This window comes from Alligator mississippiensis, chromosome 7 (assembly GCF_030867095.1).
Source record: "Alligator mississippiensis isolate rAllMis1 chromosome 7, rAllMis1, whole genome shotgun sequence".
Taxonomy (NCBI): domain Eukaryota; kingdom Metazoa; phylum Chordata; order Crocodylia; family Alligatoridae; genus Alligator; species Alligator mississippiensis.
In genome coordinates, this window is record NC_081830.1 from 52,019,629 (window position 1) to 52,045,516 (window position 25,888).

The 25,888-nt window shown below is 42.8% G+C and overlaps 1 protein-coding gene across 5 annotated transcripts in view; it reads right to left on the bottom strand.

Moving 5' to 3' along the window:
• The window catches only part of DOCK10 (dedicator of cytokinesis 10), a 275,097-nt gene that overhangs the window by 191,874 nt on the left and 57,335 nt on the right, over positions 1–25,888 (bottom strand). For 2 of the 5 annotated variants that reach the window (XM_019491795.2, XM_019491794.2), the window contains exon 1: positions 23,779–24,048. The exons of 2 other annotated variants lie outside the window; for them this stretch is intronic. In XM_019491795.2, the coding sequence (XP_019347340.2) occupies positions 23,779–23,940 (162 nt within the window). In that variant the 5' untranslated portion in view covers positions 23,941–24,048. Of the gene's footprint in view, positions 1–23,778; positions 24,050–25,888 lie in introns of those variants that run through there. One more of the 5 variants, XM_019491796.2, reaches the window with a different exon arrangement.

Here is a 25,888-nt window from a genome sequence, read left to right on the forward strand (position 1 = left end):
TTTGGGAACTAGGCTCAGCTGCATGTAGAAGCAGCAGATCTCACACTGGGAAAAGATGCAGAGGTATCTTCATGTCTCCTCCCTCATGTTAGCTTGTTTCTTGCTTGTAGTGCCATGAACTCCTTCAAGAAAATACTGCTGGACTGATCAGCTTTCCACTTTAGAAATTTACCCGCACCCAAAGGGTGCATGACATGTTCATCTGCTATTCCATGCCTGTGATTCTCTCTTCACTCGCACTGGTGCAAATCACAAATAATTCCAGTGAAATCCGTTGAGCCAGATTTGCATAGTATCTCTGAGAGAAAAATTGTCTTAGGTCTCTTCTTTAACCATCTCTCCCTTTTTACTGAAGCAGTTACCACTTGGAAAACAAGGTTAGAGGACATACTGTATTGACAGTCCTGTAAGTTGGTTCCTATTTGGTGAGCGAGGGGTAGAATGCCTTTATGTTGGCTGCTGGCTATTACTGTACAACAGCATAGAAAAAATAGTCTTTTATCTGCCTGTACCTACAATATCCCAAAGCTAAAACAAAAATATGGCACAAGTTGGATCCAAACAACCTTTTTTTAAAGTCTTCTCACATCAGGAATTAGGACTGTGAATATAAATCTGACACATTTGGTTGTGCTAGTTTGTACAAAATAAAATATGCATTACTTTAATGCCTTCTTTAGTTTGATCCACTGGGAATTTCAAATAAACATTACCCTTTTGTTTTCATATGCTTGGACTGGAATCATGTCTTGATAACAAAACACAAATACTAATGAAGAACCATAAGAAGCCATTAAATAATTTAATCATTGCAATTTACTACTTCCAGGCATGCTGCTGTTGAATTCTTAGTTTCTACTGCATACAATTTTGACTGGGGCTCTAAATATGTCACTGATGTCTATGGTAATTTACAGGAAGGATTTCTTATTTATTTACCAATAAAAATTTTAGCTCAGATATAACATCTGGTTTCAAGAACAAGTCTGCATTTTTACCCAATTTTCCAGCTGGAATGACTAAAGCAGAAGGAGGTCAAGCAACTTGCCCAAGGTCACACAGCATACCAATAAGCCCAGCCAGAATTAGATCCTGGGATCATCTTGTCTGCTTTGTTCCAACTACTGAAGTATACACTTCCTTGCCTTGTGTTTTAAATATATAGAGACTCGTACACCACATTTCTGGATTCTGTGAAATATTGCATATTTGTGGCCTCAAACTCACTCATTAGACATGCACGTGCATATCCTCACAGCTCCTGCAAATATTCTGAACAATAGAGAAGAAGGCTGCATGAGATAATGTATCCTCTGGATACCCTGCAAGACCCAGCTGCTTAATGCAATTTTGGCAAAGAAATAAAAAGGATGGAAATTTCAAAAACAGATGTGAAGGACTCCCTTATTGTTTTATTACAAAAGGAATAAATGTGACCTCCTGATAATCTGAGTTATATATTTTTCAGTTGAGTCTGTGGCAAGGGGACAGATCAGAACAACATGCATCCTTGGAACCTTTTTTCTTCTCTCTGTTACTGGGGTAAAGAAAGAAAATCTAGATGGTCCAAGAAACAGAGCACTGGACCAGGAGTCATATATCCTGTGTTTCATTCCTGGCTCTCAGACTTACCTGCTGTGATCTTAGAAAAGATACAGCACCTTTCTGTCCTATTTTCAATTCTACCATCTACACCAGGTGTGAGCAAAACATGGCCCACGGGTCACATCTGACCCATGAGGCACTTTCATCCAGCCTGCGGGCACCCACCAACGAATTGTATCCTGCTCAGCCTTTCTGTCCATGAGGGTGGGAGTGAGGCACCCAGGTATACACATACCCAACAATATACCATATGGCACCTTGCTCCCACCCCTGTGGCCAGAAGGGCCCAGCCCAGCCAGCATGCAGCTTCCAGGTGAGGCTTCTGCTGCCACTGCTGCAATTGCCCCAGGAGGACCTGGTTGGCATTTCTGGTGTCCCGCTCACTTGGGACAGCAGTTAGGGAAGCAGTGGGGCACAGCTGCAGCTGAGTGAGGGCAGGGAGCATGGGAGCGGGGCTGGCGACAGCACAGAAGCTGCACCCAGGGGGAGGTGGGAGCGTGGACCTCAGGTGGGCAGGGTGGGGGTGCAAAGGGACCTCTCACACACTCCTCCACATGGTGCTTAGCCCCTGCTGCTGGCAGGTGGGGGTGCTCAGGGCACTCATACCCCATGTAGGCACTGGCACCACAGTGGCATGCAGCTCCAGCCAGCACTGCATGTGGGGGTGAGGAGCACAGCCTGCCTGGCCCACCTCTGTCACGGGGCTCCACACAGCATGCCTTCAACTCCTGCACTCATGCAACACCAGGGGAATCCCACTGCTGGAGCCAGCTGCCTTCCCTGCCCCATGCTGTGCAGGTCCTGGGACTCTGCAGAGAAGCAGGCGACAGGCTCCCTCCACTCCCACTGGAGTCCTGGGATGTGCACAATAGGGGGTGGGGAAGGCAGCTGGCTCCAGTGTAGAGCTTTCCTCTGTGCTGCCCAAGTGCAGGAGCTGCAGGCACGCTGCATGGAGCCCCCATAATGGAGGTGGACTGGGCAGGCTGTGCTCCTTGCCCCAACATGCAGCTCTGGCTGTAGTTGCATACTACTGGGGCACCAGTGCCTATGTGGGGCATGAGCGCCCCCACCTGCTGCTGCTACCAGCAGCAGGGGCTACACGCCATGTGCTAGTGCATGGGAGGTCCCACATCCCCCACCCTCCCTCACACCCACAACCCCCCCACATATACACACCCCCAACATACCCTATGCCCCCCACACATCCCCACACCCCCCCATACGCCCCCCCCCCATATACAAGGGTAAAACTTTATTTTTTTTATTTATTATGCAATCCCCTCTATGCAATCCCCTCTTATTTATTATGGAAACACAAATCATGCCAAATATTTTTGTAATAAAATTAAAATATGTTCTAGTAGTTGTTCGACTTTTATAGTGTATGATTTGTTTTTTTTCTGGTTTCAAGGTAACAATCCTCCCCTCTCAAAAGGAGTATTTCCAGGGACAAGGAGAGGGACTTCCGATCCCAATATGGTGACCAGGCAGCAGGGCAACCATCAAGGGGTGGGGCTACCCATGCCAATTCGTTTCACCTTTCTGAGTATGATTTTCTCCATTTTCTGAGTATGCAGAGCATACTCATTGTATTTTCCCTTCACAAGAAATGCAGATGCTGCTTGGCCTGAACATGGAGTGTTCAAAGAACAATTTCCCTTGAACCTGGCCCCTTGCATGCATTTGAAGTGGGGTGAAGGACAATTGTTTTACCCATTTGGCTTGAATATGTACCACACAAGTCCAACAAATTAATGCTGGATGGACTGTAAAAGAGTCTGGGATATCCTGATGCTGATTCCTATGAAACACTGCTTAAGTGCCAGAAGCTCAGAAGCTTAAAGGTTAACGTCTTCTAATTCTGTACAAATGCATTCTGCATCCAAACAGAAACAAGTGCCAGCAAGGATGTGGATAGGAAGTAAAGCAGAGCCTGCTGCTCTTCCCCAGTCAGTGCCTTGTTCTAGACAAACCAGCGCTGAGGCTATGACCAAATCCTTTTGTACAAATATTTTCAAGAAATGTCCTTATATCTTAAAAATGTTACAAAACATAACTGATAATGTACAAGGTCACTGAGTTCAAATGTTTGTTCAAGCTCATATAACTCAAAATTCCTTTCAATTTTATTTTTAAAAGGTAAACTGACAAACATTTGGTGAATGCAATGGCTTTTGGTAGGCTGAAAATAAGTAAAAATTCTCCTTGAAAGCTAGTATCAAACTCACCTCCCAGATACTTCTTTTGAATGTATTGATACTGCTTCATGCACATCCTAACACAGTGAGCTTCAGCCCACAAAAGCCTGTGCTACACACACACACATACGTATAGCTACAACATGTATATACATCTACAGTAAAATCTCTGATATCCAGTGCAAGTGGGGCATGGTGGGGTGCCGGTAATGTAAAAATGCTGGTTACCTGAGGGCACAGGGTTTCCGCCCAGACACGAAGCGGGAGTGAGGGGTAGGGTGGCAGCGGCTGCACATGGAGCAGTGGCAGCACAGCGTGGTGGGTGGCAGCGGCCTCGTGTGAGCTTCCCCCTCCATGTCCAGCTGGCTTGCCATAAATTCCAGTTACTAGAGTGTTCCGGTTAGTAAAATCCTGGATAACAGGGATTTTACTGTACTTTAATAGTCTATAAGGTGCAAATCTACCCTGAGTTTTTTGTCAGACAACTGAGAATAGAAAATTAATATTCAAGTCTGTAGATACTTCTTAATGCAAGAGACATCTCTGTCAGGAATAGCTTTTCCTAAAGTTTAAGGGCACTTTTACTTAATCTTTCCTAAAGATTAAGGGCTCTGAGGGTGGAGGGGGCAGCGCTTTAATTAGAGCGGGTCTGAGAGCCGTTCTAAATAGAGCGTCACAGCGTCTCATGTATTAACATCCCCATGCTTAAAAACATCAGTGGGGGCACTTAAACTAAAGTTCATTCAATGAGGCTTAAGTTCAAGCACCCCACGCCCATTTTTAAGCACAGGGACACTAATACACGAGATGCAGGAGGTTGCTGGAATGCGATAACTACCATGCTGCAGCAGACTCGATTAATTGACTCTGCTCCGATGCACCATAATTACAGCATGTTGGAACAGTCTTTGCGCTTGTGTACAGGCACACTGAGAGTGTCAACACTAATGGTGACACATGGCAACGACATTACTCACTGCACTTTGACCAATCAGAAGCTCCCCTACCATTATTAAAATTTAGGTAGTTTCCTAATGCATCTTTAACTCTTCGGAATTATGCAGTTATCAGGGACTTGATTTCTCTTCAAGGGTCAGTTCAAAGGCTAAGGAGGAGACTGGGAAGGGAGAAATTCTAAGACTAGGTTAGTCATTCCTCAGTACTCAAGTCTGCTGCTTCATTCATTTTACCTTCTCATGGCCCTTCCCATCTTAGTTTAACACGAAGAACCATATAGTGTTAGATGGCCAGGAATACAATTTAAGTGGAGCAGAATGGGCACAGAGCAGGGAAGCAAATCTATGCTCAGAATCTAGCTGGTGAATAGAAGTGACCTGAGGATGGAATACCCAATGCCTGTTTGAGGCTTCTAAGGAGTTGCAAGAGCACTAGGGAAATAAGATAAAGCTGCTTAGCCACATGGAAAATTGGTGGTGAAGGACTATGTGGTGAAGGACAAAGAATGAGCTAGGGTCACTATAGGCTCGTGTACATGCCATGATTTTTGTCCCTTCATGAGGTGCAACTGTGTGTCTGTTTGCACAAGCGGTATTTACCAACACTTTAAAAAGTCTTCCTTGTGCATTAAACTAAAACTCCTTGGATGTAGTTTAGTTTGGCTCACTGGGAATTAAAGCGTCATGTCCATGGATTTGTTGCGTGCAAACACAAAGGCATGCAAACATGTGTAATGAATCACTTTGTCCACCAAATGGCATTGCAACTTTTTTGCAGTTCACCCCTTCAAATTGCTTTCACTATTGATTACTTCCACTTTTTTCTTGTGTGGTTTTCATAGGTTCATATATTTTATGGCTGGAAGGGACCTTGGAAGATCATCGGGTTTAGCCCCCTTCACCAAGCAGAAACGACAACTGGGGTAAGGTGACCCCAGCAAGGTGACCGTCCAGTCTCCTCTTGAAGATTTCCAGGGTAAGTGATTCCACCACCTCTGGAGGGAGCTTATTCTACAGTCTCGAAACTCTAGCTGTGAAGAAGTTTTTCCTAACGTTGAGCCTGAAACGGTCTTCAAGGAGTTTGTGGCCATTACCCCTGGTTTTCGCCAAGGGCACCCTGGTGAACAGTTGTTCACCGACCCCTTGATGTACACCCCTGATGTAGTGGTGCTACCAAGTCCCCTCTCAGCCTCTTTTTCAGGCTGAAGAGTCCCAGGTTCTTCAGCCTTTCCTCGTATGGTTTGCCATGCAAGTCTCTGATCATACGGGTGGCCCTTCTCTGGACTCTCTAAAGTGTTACCACATCCTTGTTAAAATGCAGTACCCAGAACTGGATGCACTACTCCAGCTGCAGTCTCACCAATACCAAGTAGAATGGAAGAATCACTTCCTTGGTTTTGCTGGAGATGCATCAACTGATGCATGCCAGGGTATTATTAGCCCTGCTAGCTATGGCGTCGCACTGCCAGTTCATGTTCATACTACGGTATATTACTACCCCCAGGTCCCTTTCATTCATAGTGCTGGTCAGATTGGCATTGCCAAGCCTGTAGGTGTTCAGGGGATTGTTCATCCATAGGTGGAGCACTTTACATTTCTCGATGTTGAACTTCATTTGGTTCCGATTCACCCAACTTGCCAGCCTGTCTAGGTCTGCCTGTATCTGCAGCCTATCTTCAAGTGTGACCATGCTTCCCTATAACTTGGTGTCATCCAAAACTTGGCCAGTGAGCTCTTTACCCCCCACATCCAAATCATTGATGAAGATGTTGAATAGTACTGGAACAAGCACTGACCCCTGCGGGACACCACTGCCCACTTCTCGCCAAGATGACAGATCTGTTCATTAGAACTCTCTAGGTCCTACCCCACAGTCAGCTTCCTATCCACCTAACCATCTCACAGTTAAGCCCACATTCCTCCAATTTTCTCATGAAAACAGCATGAGATACCTGATCAAAAGCTTTTTGGAAGTCAAGGTATACAGTCAACCTCCTCTCTCTTATCCAAGTGTTGGGTTATCTGATCATAAAAGGAGATGAGGTCGGTAAGACAAGACCTGTCCATGATGATGCCAATTACTGCCGTTCAGAATCCTACCTTCTGCAAGCCTACTGCACATAGACTCCTTAATTAATTTTTCCAGGATTTTCCCTGGGATAGAAGTTAGGCTAATTGGCCTATAGTTACCTGGGTCCTCCCTTCTCCCCTTCTTGAAGATAGGTACAACATTGGCCCTCTTCCAGTCCTCAGGGACCTCTCCAAAGTGCCACAATTTTTGGAAGAGCTTCACCAGGGGTTCCACAATATAAGCGGGGTAGTTAACTGAATTAGTTCGTTCGCTTACTTGCTGTCCTGCATAAGATGTAAACCAGCCCCTGAGTCACAGCTGCTCTTCTAATTAACGTTTTTTCCTAAGGATATCCACCCTATTCTCGCCTGCTATGACTTGTTGGATCAAAATAAAAGAGGGAGGCTTGTTGTTCTTAATTGCTGTTGACCTGGGCGCTAATAAGGTCTTTTTTTATTTTTTGTTTGTTTATTTATTTATTTTACACACTACTCGACTTCTGTGACACTCTGTTGTGACTAAGCTGTTAGGCAGTTATTTCTGTGGTGCTCCCAGCTATCTTATCTCTATCAGTAATTTTCGGTGGGCTGCAGGATTATGAATCCCTGTATTTCCCACACGTACACCTGTCCTGCAGCACCGACATTCACGGTTAGTTGTCATCCATCTCTTCCAGTTCCCAGGCTGAAATCCTCATTGCCATGCTGGACCTCGCCAGTAAAGTTTTCTTCTTACCAAGTGTAGGTAAGTATGAAGACCCCGAGTCTCAGGAAGAGAGAGTCTCCTAACTCTCTTCCTCTATCCATCCTGGGGCATTGTCCCTGACTTCGATATCCTCAGTGCTCGGTCTGTTCTCTCCTGTCATCTCTCTCTCCCTGCACTTCCAGTTGTTGCTGGTGCATTTTTTTGTTGTTGGTTTTTTGGGGGGTTTTTTGTTTTGGTTTTTTTTTAACTATTATCCATCCTGCACCCAGCCGACCAGAGCCAACAGAAGCTGATGAATCTTGGTGCTTCTTGCTTCTCATCAGGTAAGTGGTGGTGTTCAGGGAAGCCTCTTCAGCATGCCTTACCCTCTTCGGGGACCTTCTCTTTAGTCCCTGTAGCCTCTTTAAGGTGGGCAGCATGATCCTTGCTGCCACACATGATGACTTCATCTGAGAGTGCTGAAGGAGCTGACTGAAGTTAATCCTGCCCTGCTGACTTACATATGTCTAATTCTTTTAATGATCACATACCAGTTCTATGGCAATAGTAGGAAGGTGGTCATTTCTAGGTTTGCCAGCTCCCTGCTTTCACAGCTGCATGGCAGGTCACGGGAGGGCAGCACTGGACTGTCCTGCTCTCCTGCAGCGCTGGCCAGGTACCCAGCTTAATTTGTTTGAAAACCTAGTGTGTGTAAACACAGATGCAATGTTCCAAAATAAACAATTTTAAATTTTATAAATCTATTTAATTTAATGAGGATTACAACCCATGGTGTGTGCTGGTGCCCTACAGCATCAGGGGGAAAAAAAAGAGGGAAAGGGATGAGATAAGTTTATTCTAGGTTTACCTTCATTTAGGAGAAACTGGCCACATCTACACAAGAGATGGACTGTGCAGTAGCCTACAACTACTGTGCAACAGCATCACACGGCAGAAAGCATGATACAGTGCTACTGCATAGTAGTCTCAGGGTACCACACAGTCAGCATCATGAAAAAGCTACTTGGCGATGCTACTGTGCAGCAACTCCAGGTATTGAGCAGTCATTTAGTACTTATTTATACCAGACATTTTAAAAGAGGGGGTTCAGCCAGTCCAGGCCCAGAAGGGTATAAAAGGAGACTCCCCAAGTGACCAGGAAGCCAGTGAACAAGGGAAGCAAACGGGGTAAGCAGTTTGTAGGCAGTTCACTGGTCAGTTTGCAGGTCAATTTTCACCCCCTCCCCCTGCCTCCCTTTGAGGGGAGAGCCTTTCAGCTATATGTGAGGAAGCTGGGTAAAAGGAACCCTTTGGGGGCAAGGAACAGTAAACAGGCCAGCCTCCAGGTGAGGTTGCTAGAGAAGGTGTGCTTGGAAGAAGGGAAGTAGGAGAGAAGAGGCAAATTAAGAAACCCAGGGAAATGGCTGGAGGATGCTGGAATGCCACTGACACTGCCTCTGCTTACACCTGTGAGGTTTCTGTCCAGGCAGGACCACTCACCATCAAGGCTTCCACCCAGGTCCAGGTTTGGTGCTATGGGGACTGCAGCTTGCAGGTTCCTTCCAGTGATGGCCAAGTGGGGGAGTGCATGAGGTGTGAGTGGTACCTCCTGGTGGTATCTCTCAGGGAACAGGCAAGACAGTTACAAGAGGAGGTAGTGAGGATCTAAAGCATCCTCCACTATGAGGACTTCTTTGATTCAGTGCTGGAGGAGACCTCCAGGACTGTGGAGGAGGAACTGCCAGAGGCAGCACTAGAGAAGAGAAATGACATGGACTCCCATGAAGGTGGAAGCTGGAAGCTTGTGACCCCTGGCAGCAAGCAGAAATCTTCATCTCCACCTGAGACCTGGAGAACAGATATGGAACCCTAGCAACAGAGGGCAAGGAGCATATTCCATTGGTGGAGGAAGAGAGGCCAGGCTTCCTTAAGGCAGGAAGAATTGAGATGACCGCCACCAAGAAGTGATGGGTGGTGGTGGTTGGAAACTCCCTTCTGTGGGGGATAGAGAGAACCATCTGCCGACCTGACCTGTTGTCTTGGGAAGTCTGCTGCTTGCCTGGAGCCTGGATCCAAGATGTCACAGAGGTATTACCAAGACTTACCCAGCCCTCTGACTACTAACCTATGCTGCTTATTCATGTGGGCATCTTTGATACTGCCTGATCTCAAAAGTACCCAGAACCCTGTAGTCACAAGGGTGAAGGGGATGGGTGCTCAGGTAGTGGTCTGTTCGATCCTTCTGGTCAAGGGAAAGGGCCCGGGCAGAAGTGGGTGCATCCTGCAGATCAATTTCTGGCTTGTCTCTCATACATGTCCTGGCCCATTATAGCCTGGCTACAGCATCCCATCATTACTGAGAGCTAAACAAGCATATGAGTGATATATGGCTTGTCCTTTAACATCTAAACAGACTGGTCTCATAGCTTACCTCTAACATTAGTTGCTTTTTGGTCAGAGATGAGAATCTCCATGTACCTGCTTTAAGTTCTTTTGTTTTATTTATTTATTTTTAAGAATGTGCAAGAATCCTAGGACCAAATACCTGTTGTTTTATACCAGTCCAAGTTATGGTAAATTCTTCTGGATTTGCACCAATGGAATGGAAAACAGAGCTGATAACAGAACGTTGGTCTGGTAATTTCAAGCATCAATAGTGTTGAAAAGCATCATGGATAGAGAGTGGGGAAAGCAGATGATCTATAGAGCACAATCCCATTTTTAACAAGAGTTTCAGAGTGATCCTTACAGCATCAGGAAGTCTGCAAACACTATAATATGGTTATTTATCATGGGATAATTAGTTTGGTATAATACCAGGAATAGTAAATTATTGCATTTAATGCAAGCCACCTATTGTCATTGATTAATAATAGATCACAACTGTAAAAACAGGACTTCTGGGACAATATTTAAAATTGATTGTATAGGTAAAAGCATATACTTATTTTTCTTAGAGGGGCACAGCCAAGTTGCCCAGACAAAAGCTTGTGTCATTGGATCTTCCTTGGTTGTGTTGTCCCTACTAGATTAATTAAACCTCCATCATACCAACATGGTGTTGTAATTAGAGGAACTGTTGGCTACATGTTATCTGGTGGCACTCACACCAAACATGCCTCCTCCATGGATTCCACAAGGGAAGACGTAGTGGTTTGCTTAAGGTCACACAGCGTGTCAGTGGCAGGGCAAGGAACTGAATCTGGATCTCTCATATTCCAGGGATCCACCAGTACCCTTAGCACCAGGTTACCCTCCCTCCCAGCTAGCTAGAATAAGCTGCGTTAGCTTATGCTACAAGCATCTTATTGTTTACATTGGGGTGGGCAAAATACAGCCTACGGGCTGAATCTGGCCCACCGAAGGATTTTGTCGTCTAGTCTGTGGCAGGTTCCTTGGTCCCACCTGGCCCAGGCATGGAGGAAAGCCCAGGTCGAGGCATGTGCAGCTGGTCCCACTGCCCCCAAGTGCACAGCGGGACTGGGGCAGGGCTTCTGCACTCCATTTTCCAGCAACCCCGGCAGCGGCAGCTCCTTCTAGCTGCTTCAGACACCGGCCCTGGCCCTACTGTACAGGCACCCTGCTGCCCTGCACTCACCACTGAGGGCTCTGCCCTGGCTGCTGCCCTGCACTGTCACACCTCAAGATCCTAGTCCCAGGCCCATTCCGTCCATGCACCCTGCTGTTGTGGCTCCCGGCTGGCCTCCACGGAGACCCCAGGATCGCAGGATGGTGCCAGCGTGGGGCCAGGACTGGGGCTGGGGCAGAGCCCTGGTTCTGCAGGCAGGCATGTGCAGGGACTAGATTATGCCTCCGCCCCATCCCTGGCCCCACACTGTCACCACCCCATGATCCCAGGGTCTCCATGGAGAATGGCTGGGAGCCACACAAGCAAGGCACATGGCCAGGCAGACAGGATGGGCTGTAGCTGGGCAAGGAGCTGCGTCAGGAGCTGGGATCATGGGGTGGTTACAGCACAGGGCCCAGGTCGAGGCAGAGCTACAATCCATTCCCTGCATGCCACTGGCTGCCAAACTGGCACCTGCCACAGGGGTGTGCAGGCAGTGGACTGGCTTTGCCCTGGCCCTGCACTGTCAGCAGCCCATGATCCCAGCCATGCCCATCTATTCCACTCCTGAATACCACTTGGTCCACCTACAGCCCCATCCCACATAGAGAGTTTTGTTGAGCTGTTGTGTGGGTGGAAGGTGGGTGGAGAGTGCTGACCTAGTCTGCCACGATCTCAGCAAAACTCCCTGTATGGCCTGTGGACCCAAATAATTGCCCACCCCTGGTTTAGATAAACCCTCAATATCCACTCACCTATTTAACCCTGAATCATTCAGACCCTAAGGCTGATTAATAGCAAAAGCTATTGTGGCTCCCGGCTGGTCTCCACAGAGACCCCAGGATCGCAGGATGGTGACAGCGTGGGACCAGGAACTATTTAAAAGTTGCTGTCATGTAAGAAAAGGCCAGAAGGGTTCCTACAGGGTAACATCACCTTCCCCTACTCCTCTGGCCAGTTATAGCTGCTGGGAAGGCTACTTGATAGCAAGAAATTACTACAGACATTAAAAGCCATTCATTTATTGTTGGTGAGGAGAAGCAAATTTGAATGGCACACTAAACAATGAATAACTACTTATCTCAAGAGCAGTTTACGTGGGGCCAGTTTCTGAAATTACTTACAACATTCATGACTTATGGAGTTACTCTGGTTTTACATGCGTTTAGCAGAGCTTGGGATCAGGCCCTATGAGTCCAGAATGTTACTGTAATGACAACAAAATGTATCTGAGCCAGGAACATCAGGAATAGTTTTGTCACACTCCATTCAGCTTTCCAATTTAACCACGAGGGAGACGGATTGATGTTTATTCTGAAATCAAGGCTAAGTTATTATTCTAGCAAAAAGAGGGATGAAATATTATGTGGGTGGAGAGGAGTAACACCTGTTTGAAAAAAAAAAAGAATAAAGATCTTCTGACACAAAAAAGAAGGAATAAAGCATTGCTAGAGATCGGAATGCCTTGCTTTGTCAAGTCAGAGCACTGGCTGCCAGTGGTTAAAAAGCAAATCTTACAAAAGTATCTTTTAACAAAAGAGTACTGATTTGCTTTAAGATGAGAAGGAAAAAGTTTGGGTTTTTTGTTTTTGTTTGTTTTCTTTTACAGTTGGCTTCTCTTTCTCCTTATTGAAGCTCTTCCTTTCTCACGTATTGTCTTTGCCTCTGCATCTCTTTCCATCTTTTCCCCCCCAACTTAGTTCTCCTAGCTTTTATTTTGGCAGTCTCCTTTGGTTGGCTGGCTTTTTCTTCCAATCCATGTCTCTTCCTGGCTCTCTCTCTCATTGGAAGGACTTCTTACAGTGCATACTTGTTTCCAAGCTAAGTCAACATATCCGTGCTTGGAGCCAGAGACTTGGGAATAGAGTCTGATCTCATATACACACATTTACATTCAGAGTAACCCCAATCTAAGTACTCTGGATTTATATTGGTATATACAAGATAAAAAATTGGCCAAAAGGGCCAAGGTCAGCAGTAGTGTAAGTATTAATATATTTGTTTGGCATGGGTACAAGTCAGAAAATAGATGTAAGGGGGTGTTAATGGCAAAGTTGTATAATTGGCCCTGATCTGGCATTCCGAGGGCGTGCAGTATGAGCGTGATTTACAACTTCTTTACATTCTCATTTATCTACTTCAGTCCATCGTATTTTGTAGAAACTGAACCAGTTTACCACAAGCTGAATTTAGACCTGGGAGCACAGAGCAGAAAGTAAACAAAGCTCATTAAACTAAAATGACAGAGAAGGGGATGTTTTATTTTTCAACCTCCCTGTATTTGCTTTCTTGGATGCACCTTCTCAGCATGTGAGTGGGTTTCAATGCCTATCTAGTAGGGCTGTGAGAAGCTTTGGTCACTGATTCAATTCGGAGGAGATTCGGCCTGATTCAGCGGCCAAATCTCTGAATCCGAATCAAATCAGGGGACCCTTTAATCTCTCTGAACCAAACTGGAAGCCTCCGATTTGATTCTGAGAGATTCGACGATTCGGACATAGACACAGCTTTATATGGTTTTTCTACGTACCTCGAGTTACTAGGCGGCTCATGAACGCTGAGATGGTGGGGCAGATGGAGCGTTCCATGGGAGCACAGGAGGGGTCCCCAGCGCACTCAGTGGTGGACCCAGAAGTGGATGAGAAGCACTTCCAGTCTGCTTCCGGGTCCACCACGGAGTAGGCAGGGACCCCCACCTCCCCCCTCAGCTTGGTGACTAGTGCCTCCTGGGTCTGGGGGGCACCTGGGGTCCCCCTGCAGCCGATCACTGAACTGGGGGGACCTGATGGGGGGGTCTGCCACCAAGCACGGTGGGGAAGGGGTCTGCCCCACCATCTCAGCATTCACAAGCCACGCCTGGTACCTCAAGGTATGTAGAAAAAACATAAAAAGCTGTGTCTATGGACGAATTGATGATTCTCCAAATCAGAATTGAATCTTCAGATTTGGATTCGGCTGAATTGAATCGGGACAGTGATCTGAATCAGTGAATCAAATCACTATCCCCCAAATCAGGCCAAATCCAAATCAAATATGGCCTGCTTTGCACAACCCTACTATCTAGGACAGGTTCTTAAGCCTGCCTGTCCAAGCTAGTATATCAGGCCCATCACTTTGGCATCTGAGAGCTATACAACAACACTCATTTTGTACTCTTGAAGAATGCCTAAAAAGTTCAGGTAACATTATCATCACTTTGGTTCAGAGGCTTCTGTAAAAGTGGGACTGCCTGACTTCAGGTTGCAATTAGGTGGTATTATTCTTAGCTTCTACATGAGCAAAAATTCTCTAAAAAGAGACTGAGGCGGCAGGGTCACAAAGTGAAAAATTTACAACTGACAAGCAATAAACAATAGTCTGTTTTAGCAGGAAGAGGATGAGATGGTTTTCTTCAGTTTATAAACTTGTATCCAATAAAACATTTTAGTTAAAATTTTCAAACCATATTACTAAATATGTACTAATAATATTAATTATATGGATTTAGAAGGAAATCACAGAATCTCAGATGAAGCTTTAAAGGAAACCAAATTTCATGGCAAATTCTGCAATTTTGAAATCTGCTTGTATTCTAAGTGGAGAGAAACATCAAAATTTGGAATTTACTAGAAATTTTTTTAAATTTCATGTTAGGACAATCAAAACACTTTCATTTCCAATATAAAAATCAAAATTGTAAAGAAAATTACATTTTAAAAAGAAAAAAACCAAAAAGAAACATTTTGCCTTCCAAAATAAATAGTTGGTATATTTCTCAAAATGAAATTTTGTAGCAATCAATACAATCCCATAGAACAGTGATATTATATAGTCAACATTTTCCAGTGGAAAATTGTTGACTAACATTTTCAACCAGCTCTAGTCTAGATGGTACAACAGAGTAAATTGGAGGCTATGGCACACTTTCACCTCTAGCAAGATTTGCGAGAGAGCCATTGTCATATTATGACTAGTGCAACAAGGACAAGTGCAAAGTCCTGCACTTAGGACAGAGCAACCCCATGCACCAGTATAGGCGGGAGGCTCACTGGCTGGGCAGCAGCTCTGCAGAAAAAGACTTGGGGGTTACAGTGAACAATAAGCTGAATATGAGCCAGCAGTGTGCCCTTGTTGCCAAGAAGGCTAACGGCATACTGGGCTGCATTGGTAGGCGTGTTGCCAGCAGGGCAAGAGAAGTGATTAGTCCCCTCTATTCAGCACTGGTGAGACCACATCTGGAGTACTGTGTTCAGTTTTGGGCCCCTCACTGCAGAAAGGAAGTGAACAAGTTGGAGATAGTCCAGCAGAGGGCAATGAAAATGGTGAGGGGGTTTGGGCACATGACTTATGAGGAAAGACTGGGGAAACTGGGCTTTAGTCTAAAGAAGAGGAGACTGAGAGGGGACTTAATAGCATCCTTCAACTACCTGAAGGAGGGGTTGAAACAGAATGGACCTAGACTGTTTTCAGTAGTGGTAGATGACAGAACAGGGAGCAATGGTCTCAAGGTGCAGCAAGGGGAATTTAGGTTAGATACTAGGAATAATTTTCTCACTAGAAGGATAGTAAAACTCTGGAACAGGTTACCCAGAGAGGTGGTAGAAGCTCTGTCTTTGGAGGTTTTCAAAACCCGGCTAAACAAAGCTTTGGCTTGGGTGATCTAGTTGGGGTGGTTCTGCTTTGAGCAGGGGGTTGGACTAGATGACCTCCTCAGGTCCCTTCCAACTGTAGCTTTCTATGAGTCTATGATATTATTGTGGAAATCTTTGGCTTAGATTTTCTCTCTCCATTCATTATAGGACTTTACATTGTTGCCTATCACTCATCTATTGACCAACAAACCTAAGCATCTCCACTGAAATCAATTATTCTACACTTTTGAAAGAAGGAAATAGTCTTTTAGAGTTTAGGAATAAAACAGAACATAATTAAAGTGTTTGTGATTATATCTGTTAATTCAGAGTGGTTGTTTTTACATTTATATCCACTTTTTTTTTTTTTTTTTTTGCTTCTAAAAAATAAATCTACCTATTGTTCGTCCTTAAGAGTCTTTCGTATCATTCACTAATTTATTTAAAAATTGTTTGAAGAGCAAGAGAGAAGGCAAACTGAGGTACAAATTTTGCCTTGGAGATCATTTGATTTGTGGAACTCCTACCTAAATATGTAAGGCCCCCAAACAGCTCCCGGTCAAGACAATAGTAGTTCCCCCAGATCAAAGGGTGCAAGATCCCTCCTGAGCACCATTCCCCTTTCTGCATGCTTCAGGGATTCTGCAGCTATCACTATATGGGCTGAAAAGATAACAGGTAGCTCTCCTGAGTAAAATGGCTGAGAGCAACAAGGGAATTCAAATCTCTGTTATACCCCGCTGGAACTGGAATTATGCAGGCTTGGTGACAGACAAGCAGGGATGATACTGCAGATGAGCAAATCAAGTGTGTGTGTGTGTGTGTGTGTGTGTGTGTGTGTGTGTGTGTGTGTACACTGCAGACGAGCAAATTAAGTGTGTGTGTGTGTGTGTGTGTGTGCATCTCTTTACAGCAGAAAGCACTTGGAAGCATAAGGCTGCATATGACTCCACGTGATCAGTCATAAAAAATTGAGTTTTCATCCTTTTCTTACCTGTCCTTAGGCAAGTTACTTTACCTTTCAGTTTCAACATTCATATCTATTATATGGGGATTATAACACAAACCATCTACACCTTACAGGGGCATTAGGAGGATTTCTTCACTAATGCCTAAAGAGTATTCTGAATGTGCATACTAAATATTGTTATTTTAAACTGCAAAGGCCTAAAACCACAACATTAGAGGTTGTGGTTGCTCTTGCAGGTTGCTGCTCCCAAAGATTTTCCTTTCTTCCTTTCATTTCTGCCCCATTGTTCAGCTATATACTGCTTTAAAAAAGCAGTATCCCTTTCAAACACTTTTGCTCTGCAGGATGATGTTTTGCTTGCCCTATTATAGCTTTCTGAACCTGCACATTTTATATTCTGCTTTCAGAATTCCATTAGAGGTGCAAGCCAGTTCATTCCATCATGCTAGAAGTGTCTCTGCAGGGGTAAAAAGAGCAAAAAGTTTTTTCTTTTTAAATCTTTTTGTTGCTAAAAATCAGAAGCACAAGTCAGTGATAATTACAAGGAAAAAACTGAGCTCAGTACTTACAGGCCATTTTTATACTGTCACTTTTCAGACCACATCCACACTTCAAGTAGAATAACAGTTCCATTGAGCTTACAAATGCAGCTCTACTCTGAAAGGAGACTGTGTAACTATTATACCAACCATTTCCATCTCATGTTCATTTTCTCTATCTTTCACTGAGTACATCTATCCTCCTGCACATATGGAGAGCCATATCTGCTACCAAAATTGACAAAACCAGAATTTCATTATTAGCACTGTAGATCCAACAGAGCACAAACTAAGATGGATTCTTTTGCTGCATTGCTGACAGAATTGCTTAAGTCCCAATAAATTACATATGTGGAACCTCACTGAGGTCAAGATGTTTGCAGCCATTACTAAGGGCACAATCTGGCCAGCAGAGCATTAATCACAAAAAAAGAAATATCTGTAAGACAATTTACCAAAGAGTACAGCACTCTGAGATGCCAACTTTTCAAAGCAGAATGTTATTGTGTATATCACTCTACTTGTTTCCTCTCTCTCTCACATGCTTCTGTTGATAATGTATACAAATTAAAGGTCTTCTCCAGCTCCAACTGAAACCAGTAGCAAAAACTGGGCACAGGCTAATGTCCCAAGTCTGCACTATAAAGGGAATTATATTAATCTTTGATTATAAACATGCTTAACATTGACATTTATATCGAGGGCAAATGGATACAAATATTTTATTTGAGCCATTACTTGGCTACTTAAGAAGCATCTTCTCCCCCTTAAGGCATCAGACTAAAGAGGTGGTATCAAATCTGTTTGTTGGCCTAAAGAAACATTCAGAACATGGTTCCACTGTTTAGCCAATCTGCTTATCACCATGATAATTGGGAGATCTTGAGATTGTGTAGAACATGGGCATCAGTTACTGTCTATTGATGGTGCTCATCATAGGGAGTTAACTGCATCCATCTGATGTAACGATGGGTAAATCTCAAAAATCAATATACATATAAATAGTTAATAAATATTCTGGAAAAAACTTAAAAGAACACTACTGTGGAGATTTATTTTAGAATTAAAAGTAAAGGCTCAAATGTCAGACCTTATGAAAAAAATGTTGGCTCTCATTTTAATCTCATTTCCACTGGCTTTATAAGAATACAATTCCAGCAATTCCAATGGAGTAATTTCTAATTAACACCAGAATAAGTGATCTGAGAAGCAACTCCAATGGGCGTTTTACAGATTGGCTCCTGTAACTGCCACAGACTTGTACCACATACTTGGGAAAGTCACTTCAATTTATTGTTTCCTCATCTATAGAAATTGAAATAGTAATACTTACTTTCCCTTGCAAAGTTCTTTGAGAGGTAAGGATGAAAAATGGTATACAGAAGTTAAGTTTAATCATCTTGTTATTGCTAGTTATAGGATTACAATAAAAGTTCAAAACTTTACTGCCTTGTGTTTAACTGGATCTCAACTGTAGCCTCAAACATCATCTGTTGCTCTTATTCTCCATAAAATCTTACCTATCAAGGATACAGCATCACCACATATCAACAGAAAAGATATAGGTGGCCTTGGAAGGAAAAAACACACACGTGTCTCCAGTTGTGCTCTGAAGGCAAAAATTCCGTCCTAAATGTCAGTACTCTCTCTCCAAACACTTTACTCAATAAAAAAGAATGCCTTGCATTTGAAAGCTCGCTTAAACTTTACCTCAGCCATGCAGTTGATCCAATAAAAGATATCACCCCCCAAAATCTTACCTTTTGCCTATCAAACTGATTTTACATAACCCCAATTAGCATTTATGGGCAGAAATATCTTCATTTTTTTTAAAGCTTTTTGACTAGTCTCTTCCTTACCTTCTGCAGTATATCGTTGTTTTAATGTATTTGGTGCTACTTACTTTATCTCATACTCCGTTATCTCATTCCTGATTTCACAGTGAAGTTGAAAGCCTTCTATGCGTAGGGTCATCAGTGAGATGTTCATCTAAGGCAGGGGTCGGCAACATTTTTTGGGCAGAGGGGCAAAAACACCCACAACCTTGACTTGTAAGATGTTGGTGTGCCGGGACAGATGGCAAGAGACCTGAGAGGCGTCCGATCTTTGTTGTGGCAGTGACACCCCAGCTCTTTCCCAGAGGCACACGTGCCAAGAAAAATGTCTTTGCATGCCATGCTTTGCCATGTGTGCCAGGGGTTGCCTAGCTCTGATTTAAAAGTGTATGAATTGAGATAGGCTGCTAAGTCAGGGTTGGGCAAAATGGCAGATCCAACCGGCAGCCGGACTCCATTTCCCAGCAGCCCCTGCCTGCATGACTGGGGCCGGTCTCCATACTGCAGCTCCACTGTGATAGCACAAGGCTGGGATTGCCATGGAGTTCATCCCTAGGCATGCTGGCAGGGCCCAGGGCAGGGCAAGGCAGGGGGCTGCTCTGGAGCCACTGGGATCTTGTGGTGGGGACAGCTTTGTTTGGGGCCAGGGTCACACTGTGATCTGCAGCCTGCATGCTCCAGGCAGGGGCACACAGGCAGCTGATCATGGCTCTACCCTGGCTCCTTGCAGCGGTGACAGCTTTGTCCTGAGCTGGAGCAGAGCCATGATCCGCTGCCTGCACACCCCTAAATGAAGTGTAAAGGCTGTAGATAGCAGCTCTGACCTGGCCCCAGACTAAGCTGCCCCCGCCACAAGATCTCAACAGCTCCGGAGCAACCCTCTGCCCTGCCCTGCCCTGCCCTGCCAGCATGGCTGGGGATGGTCTCCATGGCAACTCCAGCCTTGCACTAATCATAGCGCAGCTGTGACCAGGGTCTCCATGAAGACTGTCCCCAACCATATGGGCAGGGGCTGCTGCGAAATGGAGTCTACTGCCAGCTGGATCTAGCCTGCAGGCCGGACTTTGCTTGCCCCTGTGCTAAGTGCTGAGCCACTGATCACATTGAGCCAATTCATACATCTATTGAGAGACCATGGAACGCTCATTCTCCTATGGCTTCAAGAAAAGATAACATATCTCAGTCATCAGGCTACTCTTTCCATTACCCCTTATCTTGTAGATTAAATTACCCAATTACCTAAGGATGCGATATCACGATATAAAATTAGATCAGAAAAATAAATGTCAATAAAGATATCAGAATTGTTTTCCGAACTGGCAGGAATACTCAAATCTGTTTTCTGTGTTGTTTACAAAACTCGCAACAATGATGATGCAGTTGGCACACAGTGCTCATTGCGTATCACACACATCATAAACATCTCATTGTTTCTTTGTCCGTCTTTTGAATCCACCTGTTGTCTCTTATCTTGTATTTGGGGTGAGGAGCATGGTTCTAGTTAAATGTGTGCTTAATCTTTTGGGACAGAATTCTCTAGGCATTACCAGACTACAAATAAAAAATAGTAAGAAATTCAGGTTAATAGCAATTACATTTTTGATTCACAAGGGCAAATTGTCAGGAGTTAAAAAAACCCAGATGGCCTCATTCCACATGGTACCTATTGTACAAAAACTACACAATCTATTTCCTTTCTTTCCTACTGCCTACATGGCTTAATTCATATTAAATTAGGGAACCATATTAGCTTGCATCACCTTTGATTTTTAACATTACTAATGTGATATGATAAAATTAAATTCCTAAGATAACCAAAAACATTTTCAAACTTATATTTCCATGAATTAAGAGGTTTTCAAATGCGAGGAAATATATAAAACTGTAAATCACAATGTGCAAATGCCTGGCTGCTGAAAGTGTTTGGGGTAAGTTCTATGCAACATTCATAGAAGGATTTCTAGATTATGTGACATGGAAATTTAATTGTATATCCAGGATGCAATAGTTTAGAAATAACAAGTCTCTGAAGCACAGGAGAAAAGGGCTGCCTACTTGGAACAGCTATTCATACAAAACAGGTTTAAAAAGTACAATATTGTCCAAGTATCTTCATAATGAAAAACTCCCTATAGCTTATTTCACAAATGTTAAGATGAAATGTAGATCAACTGTACCTGAAAGACAGATTTAAGTGACCAGTGAAAAAGTACTAGGATCCTCAGCAGGTAGAAATCTGGACTTGCTGAAAGATTGGATTGAAACACTAAGGATCTGACTCACAAAATGTAATTATACCTAGTGAATTTCTGAATTTTATAGCATTATCTTCATCATCTGAATATTTGTACTTCCCGTTGCCTTCAAATATGAAAATGCTTAGTAAATCAGTAGCAATCCCTTTAGCATCGGAAATCACTAATGTCAATAATCAAGTCTAAGTAAAGCTCTTTTGCATGTAATATAGTCTACTACATTACTGATAAATAATTGTTAGTGACAGGCTACAGCCAAGTGAGAGTCTTAGCATTATACACACATCTGGCTAGGAATCAGTAATCTTCCATCTTCTTTGTCATGGTGTCTTTTCAAACAACAGTTGAAATCTATCTGAAACAGTACCATTCATTTTTGCCAGAAGAGTTCTGAAGCAACTTTCTTTCGAAGTAACTCACATATCATTACAATATCTAACCACAAAGCTTGATGCCATCTTATTTTAGATACAAATGTGTTTATTTGTAACTAACTGCTACTAGCCTATATCTAATCTGTGGAATGCAATAACTATTCAACAGAAAAAAAACACGTGCAACTCGCTTTTTTAGTGGGCAACACTCAATATTACTTGTTCCCCCATCTCCCACAGGAAGGTGAAAGGATCAATGTCCTCCCCAGCTTCTCAGGAAATCTTGGAGACAAGCTCTTTATGGGACATGGACGTTTACTGGGAAAGGGATAAGGACTGAGTAGATCGTTGCAAGATTGGGTGCTATGACATAGCCTTGGAGAACACACAAAGTTGCCACTTTAGTCCACTTTCTTGTTCTGTTTGACAATTGAGGACATCCATCTATGAACAAGTGGCTGGCCTCTCCAGGATCTCTACAGACACTCAAGGTTCCACAATTCATTCCATGCTGGGGTAACTCCCACTTCCCAGATACTATGCTTCTTAGCCTCAATCCCATAGATTTTACTGCAGTTATGCAGTCAAGATGATTGACAATTTGGTACTGTTGAGAAAGCTAGTAAAGACGCATTGCACACCAAATTCTAATCTGAACAGATTTACACGTAAGAGTCTGTATGCCTTTATGTAAACGTTATAACAGATTAGTGCTTTGGCATCCAACAATTTTTTTAGACCGTTGTCGCTTCATATTTATTGTAATCCAAATAATTACCATCATCAGAGACGATATGTTTTAATTCCTCAGAGATAGGCTATTTAGCCTTTGACTGAACAAAAAGAAATATGCATTTTATGGAGACTATAATTTAAAGCAAAACAACGGATTTAAGATATGAGACTTAAAAATGATTAAATCTTTCTCTTTCATTCCCAAAACCAATTACCAATATAAACCTCAGATAAGAATCTCTGCTTGGTAGGTTGACTTAGCTAGGATCCAGCCCACTGTTTCTCATCATAGTTACCATGACTGCAGCATGGCACTTCCAAAGGCAATAAAGCCACTATTATTTCATGATGGGTCTGAAATTATCTAATGTTCCTGATGCACATTTATGTATGAATTACTATGTATAATGATAAAACAAGCTGTCAGAGGACACAGTTTAGACTTCATCATAATGTACTTTAGTTGAGAGTCTCTATATTACTCAAATGAAGTACAGTACATGATGGCTTTGATGTAAATTGGCCAAAATACTAATGAAATAATCAGATCGTTAAACCATGGCAAGAAGCAGAATATGGTATTAAATACTATAATTATAATATAGAGAGATAATACACTATTCAGAGCTATACACTTACAAGATATAGCTATACTTCGTTTCCAGAATTTTTGAGGAATTTGAGTAACTAAGAAGTTTATATAATCTTCTCAAACAATGATTTAAATAAGGATTTCTTCTAACACACATGTGAACATTAATAAATGGCCTACAGTACTTGTTTTATTACAATCACAGCATAAGATAAAAAAACAAAAAGGACTAGTTCATAAAACAAGAAACCTCCATCCGAATGCTATCTTTCACAAAAAAAAGATACAGAACTGACAAACTCACTACTCAGCTAAAAGAACTATGTATTTTTTACTTAAGGGTTACTCAGAACAAGTAAAGCAGACAGGGTTGGGTTTTTTTGCCACGAACAGTTTGCTGCAAAGACCTATGGGAAGGTAATTTCAATTTCAATGAAACAGTGCACAATTTCCCAGCTGTCTGCTGTTTGGCATTCAAAATCTAACATAAAATACAATAATCCACATTTTGGTTTTAATGCTTGCAGTATCTTACAACGGTACCACAACACAGATAAATTAAACAACAGAACATTACTCTGTATACAGCATACATGCACATCACAGTTTCAGCTTTAAAGTAAAAATTCAGCTGTCTGACAAGGACAACAAATCTGCCACAAGACTAACATGACTGCAAACAGTTCCTCAAATACTCTTTTCTTGTGACTATATAAAGATAATAAATCCCATAACATCTGTAATAATAATCCTGTCAACTGAGTCTGTTGCTAAAGTGTACTGTACCATTATGATGAGAGTTCTGGGTCTGCTCATTTCATCATCACTATCCAGTGGCAGAATTTCATGTGACAATTCCTCTTGTCGTCGTCTACAAATATGTGGACAGTTCCTCTGTACCACAGAACGAAAGGCTTGAAGCAGAACAATGCTGGCAGCACAACCCATATCTGCATCCTGAAGCCTACAAAATAACTTCTATGTTTATGCTTCGTTTGAAAAACAGTGGCTCCTTGTCCCTGAAAACAGCCTACAGTGCAGCTGCAGCCAGCTAGCTCTCCAATCGCTTCCTTGAGCTGTGATCATCTGATCACAACCAAATAGCTTGGATGCGATATAGGAAAGATTTTGATCCACTGAAACTAAACACACTCACGCAACATTAAGATCTTTTTCTCCCTGTGTATGCTTCTGAATTCACATGAGAACATTTGTGCTTCCTGTGTTTTACAATAATCCTCCTCTCATTCCAGCCTTGTGGAACCAAAATTATTAAAATCCCCAGTTTAAGGAAACCAGCTGTGCATTTAAAAATCAGGACAGGATCAATTACAAGAACCCGTTAATAATCATGTGTAAACTTAAGGCTGACAATATTTCTAAAATACTTCATTTAGGCTATTTTTCTTTAATTGGGAAAAATAGTTGTGGCTCACTGAGGAACTGAGCTGCATTTTTTCATGTCTCATCATTTACTGAAACAGTCAGCTCATTTGATTTGTAAATGTAACAAGTAGAAATAATGCAAAAATCTGGACTGCTTCACGTGGCTCATGTTAAAATATCCATGGTTTGATGTGAAATGCCAGTGTTTATCTCTGAAATGGCTTTCAATAGTATATTTGTTATGTGTTCCCACACAGGCAGTTCTTCTGCAGAAATTAACATTTTTTACATTTTTATAGACAGCTAGTGTGGAAAAGGATCACTGCTAATGAGGTCACACAGAAAAGGCACAGCTGACCTTTTAAGAAAGGTAACTATAAAGCATTTTATCTTTTATCAAAAAAAAAAAAAAAAAAAAAATCAAGAAAAGAAAAGAGGCTGCAGGCTGTTAGCAGTTAACAACTTTGCATTCCGACTCCTGCCAGACAAGTCATTCAGAAAGCAGTTAAAGAAATGCTTAGAAATCACATGACCAGCTTGGAAACATATCAAGGACTAATGGTATATAGTGTAAGATAATAGCACTTCAGAGAAAGTTAGCACTAAAAATATCTAGCAGAAAATGGATTTCTCTTATAAATGAGAACTAAGAATTTCCAATAGTGATTCTAATGTAACAGTCATCGCAAACTAGTATGCGCAACTGCCTTACATTTATCCTATACAAAGGCTTCTGTTTCTATTGATGACAGACAAGTTTATTTGCACAAAAGCAATTTCTGTTAATATCATCTTTGGAAATACTCTTCCTATAAACCTTCTAAAGATGGAATAGGATAACACAGCTCCGTGGGACCATTCTGCACTGGGTTTGATTAGGCTTTAATTGTCCAGTAATCTGTCAAAAAACAGTATTATTTTAATTAGAACACATGCTAGGGAAGTGAAATGTGTTCTTTTAAAGCAATGTTCTTGCTGCCAGGATTTCTCATGTCTCTTTGGGGTAAACTGATTTGTGTTCTAAAGGAAAACAGCTAAAAGCACAAGCAGACATTGCACAAAAAGCCAGGTTGTCAATAATTCAGTTATGATCAGCTCTTCCATGTCTACATCTTTTACTAGGAACAGACATACACTCTTATGTGACGGTTGCATCTATACATGAGAGTGCACTAGAGAGGAGGCCTCATGTCATGCTTTTATGCCTATTAGTTTGACTTTTTCTAATGCAATTACAACAGCACAGTGGCACAGCTGTGTAATTTCTGTACAAAATCAGTAATCTTGCCTGCTGTTGCTAGTATTGTTTATATTTCCATCAATCTCCTATCTGCTCCAGTACTGAAGTTGACACCTTGGCCACACAAGACACACTTGGCAGCTGTGGAACCCAAATTCCTAACTAATTCCAACAGCATCAGTTTGGCTCTTGCTTACTTCCTGCTCAGCTTTTGTAGTTGGCTGTTATGGTGACTGCTGCACCACCTTCTTAAGCGCCGTTAATGCTTCT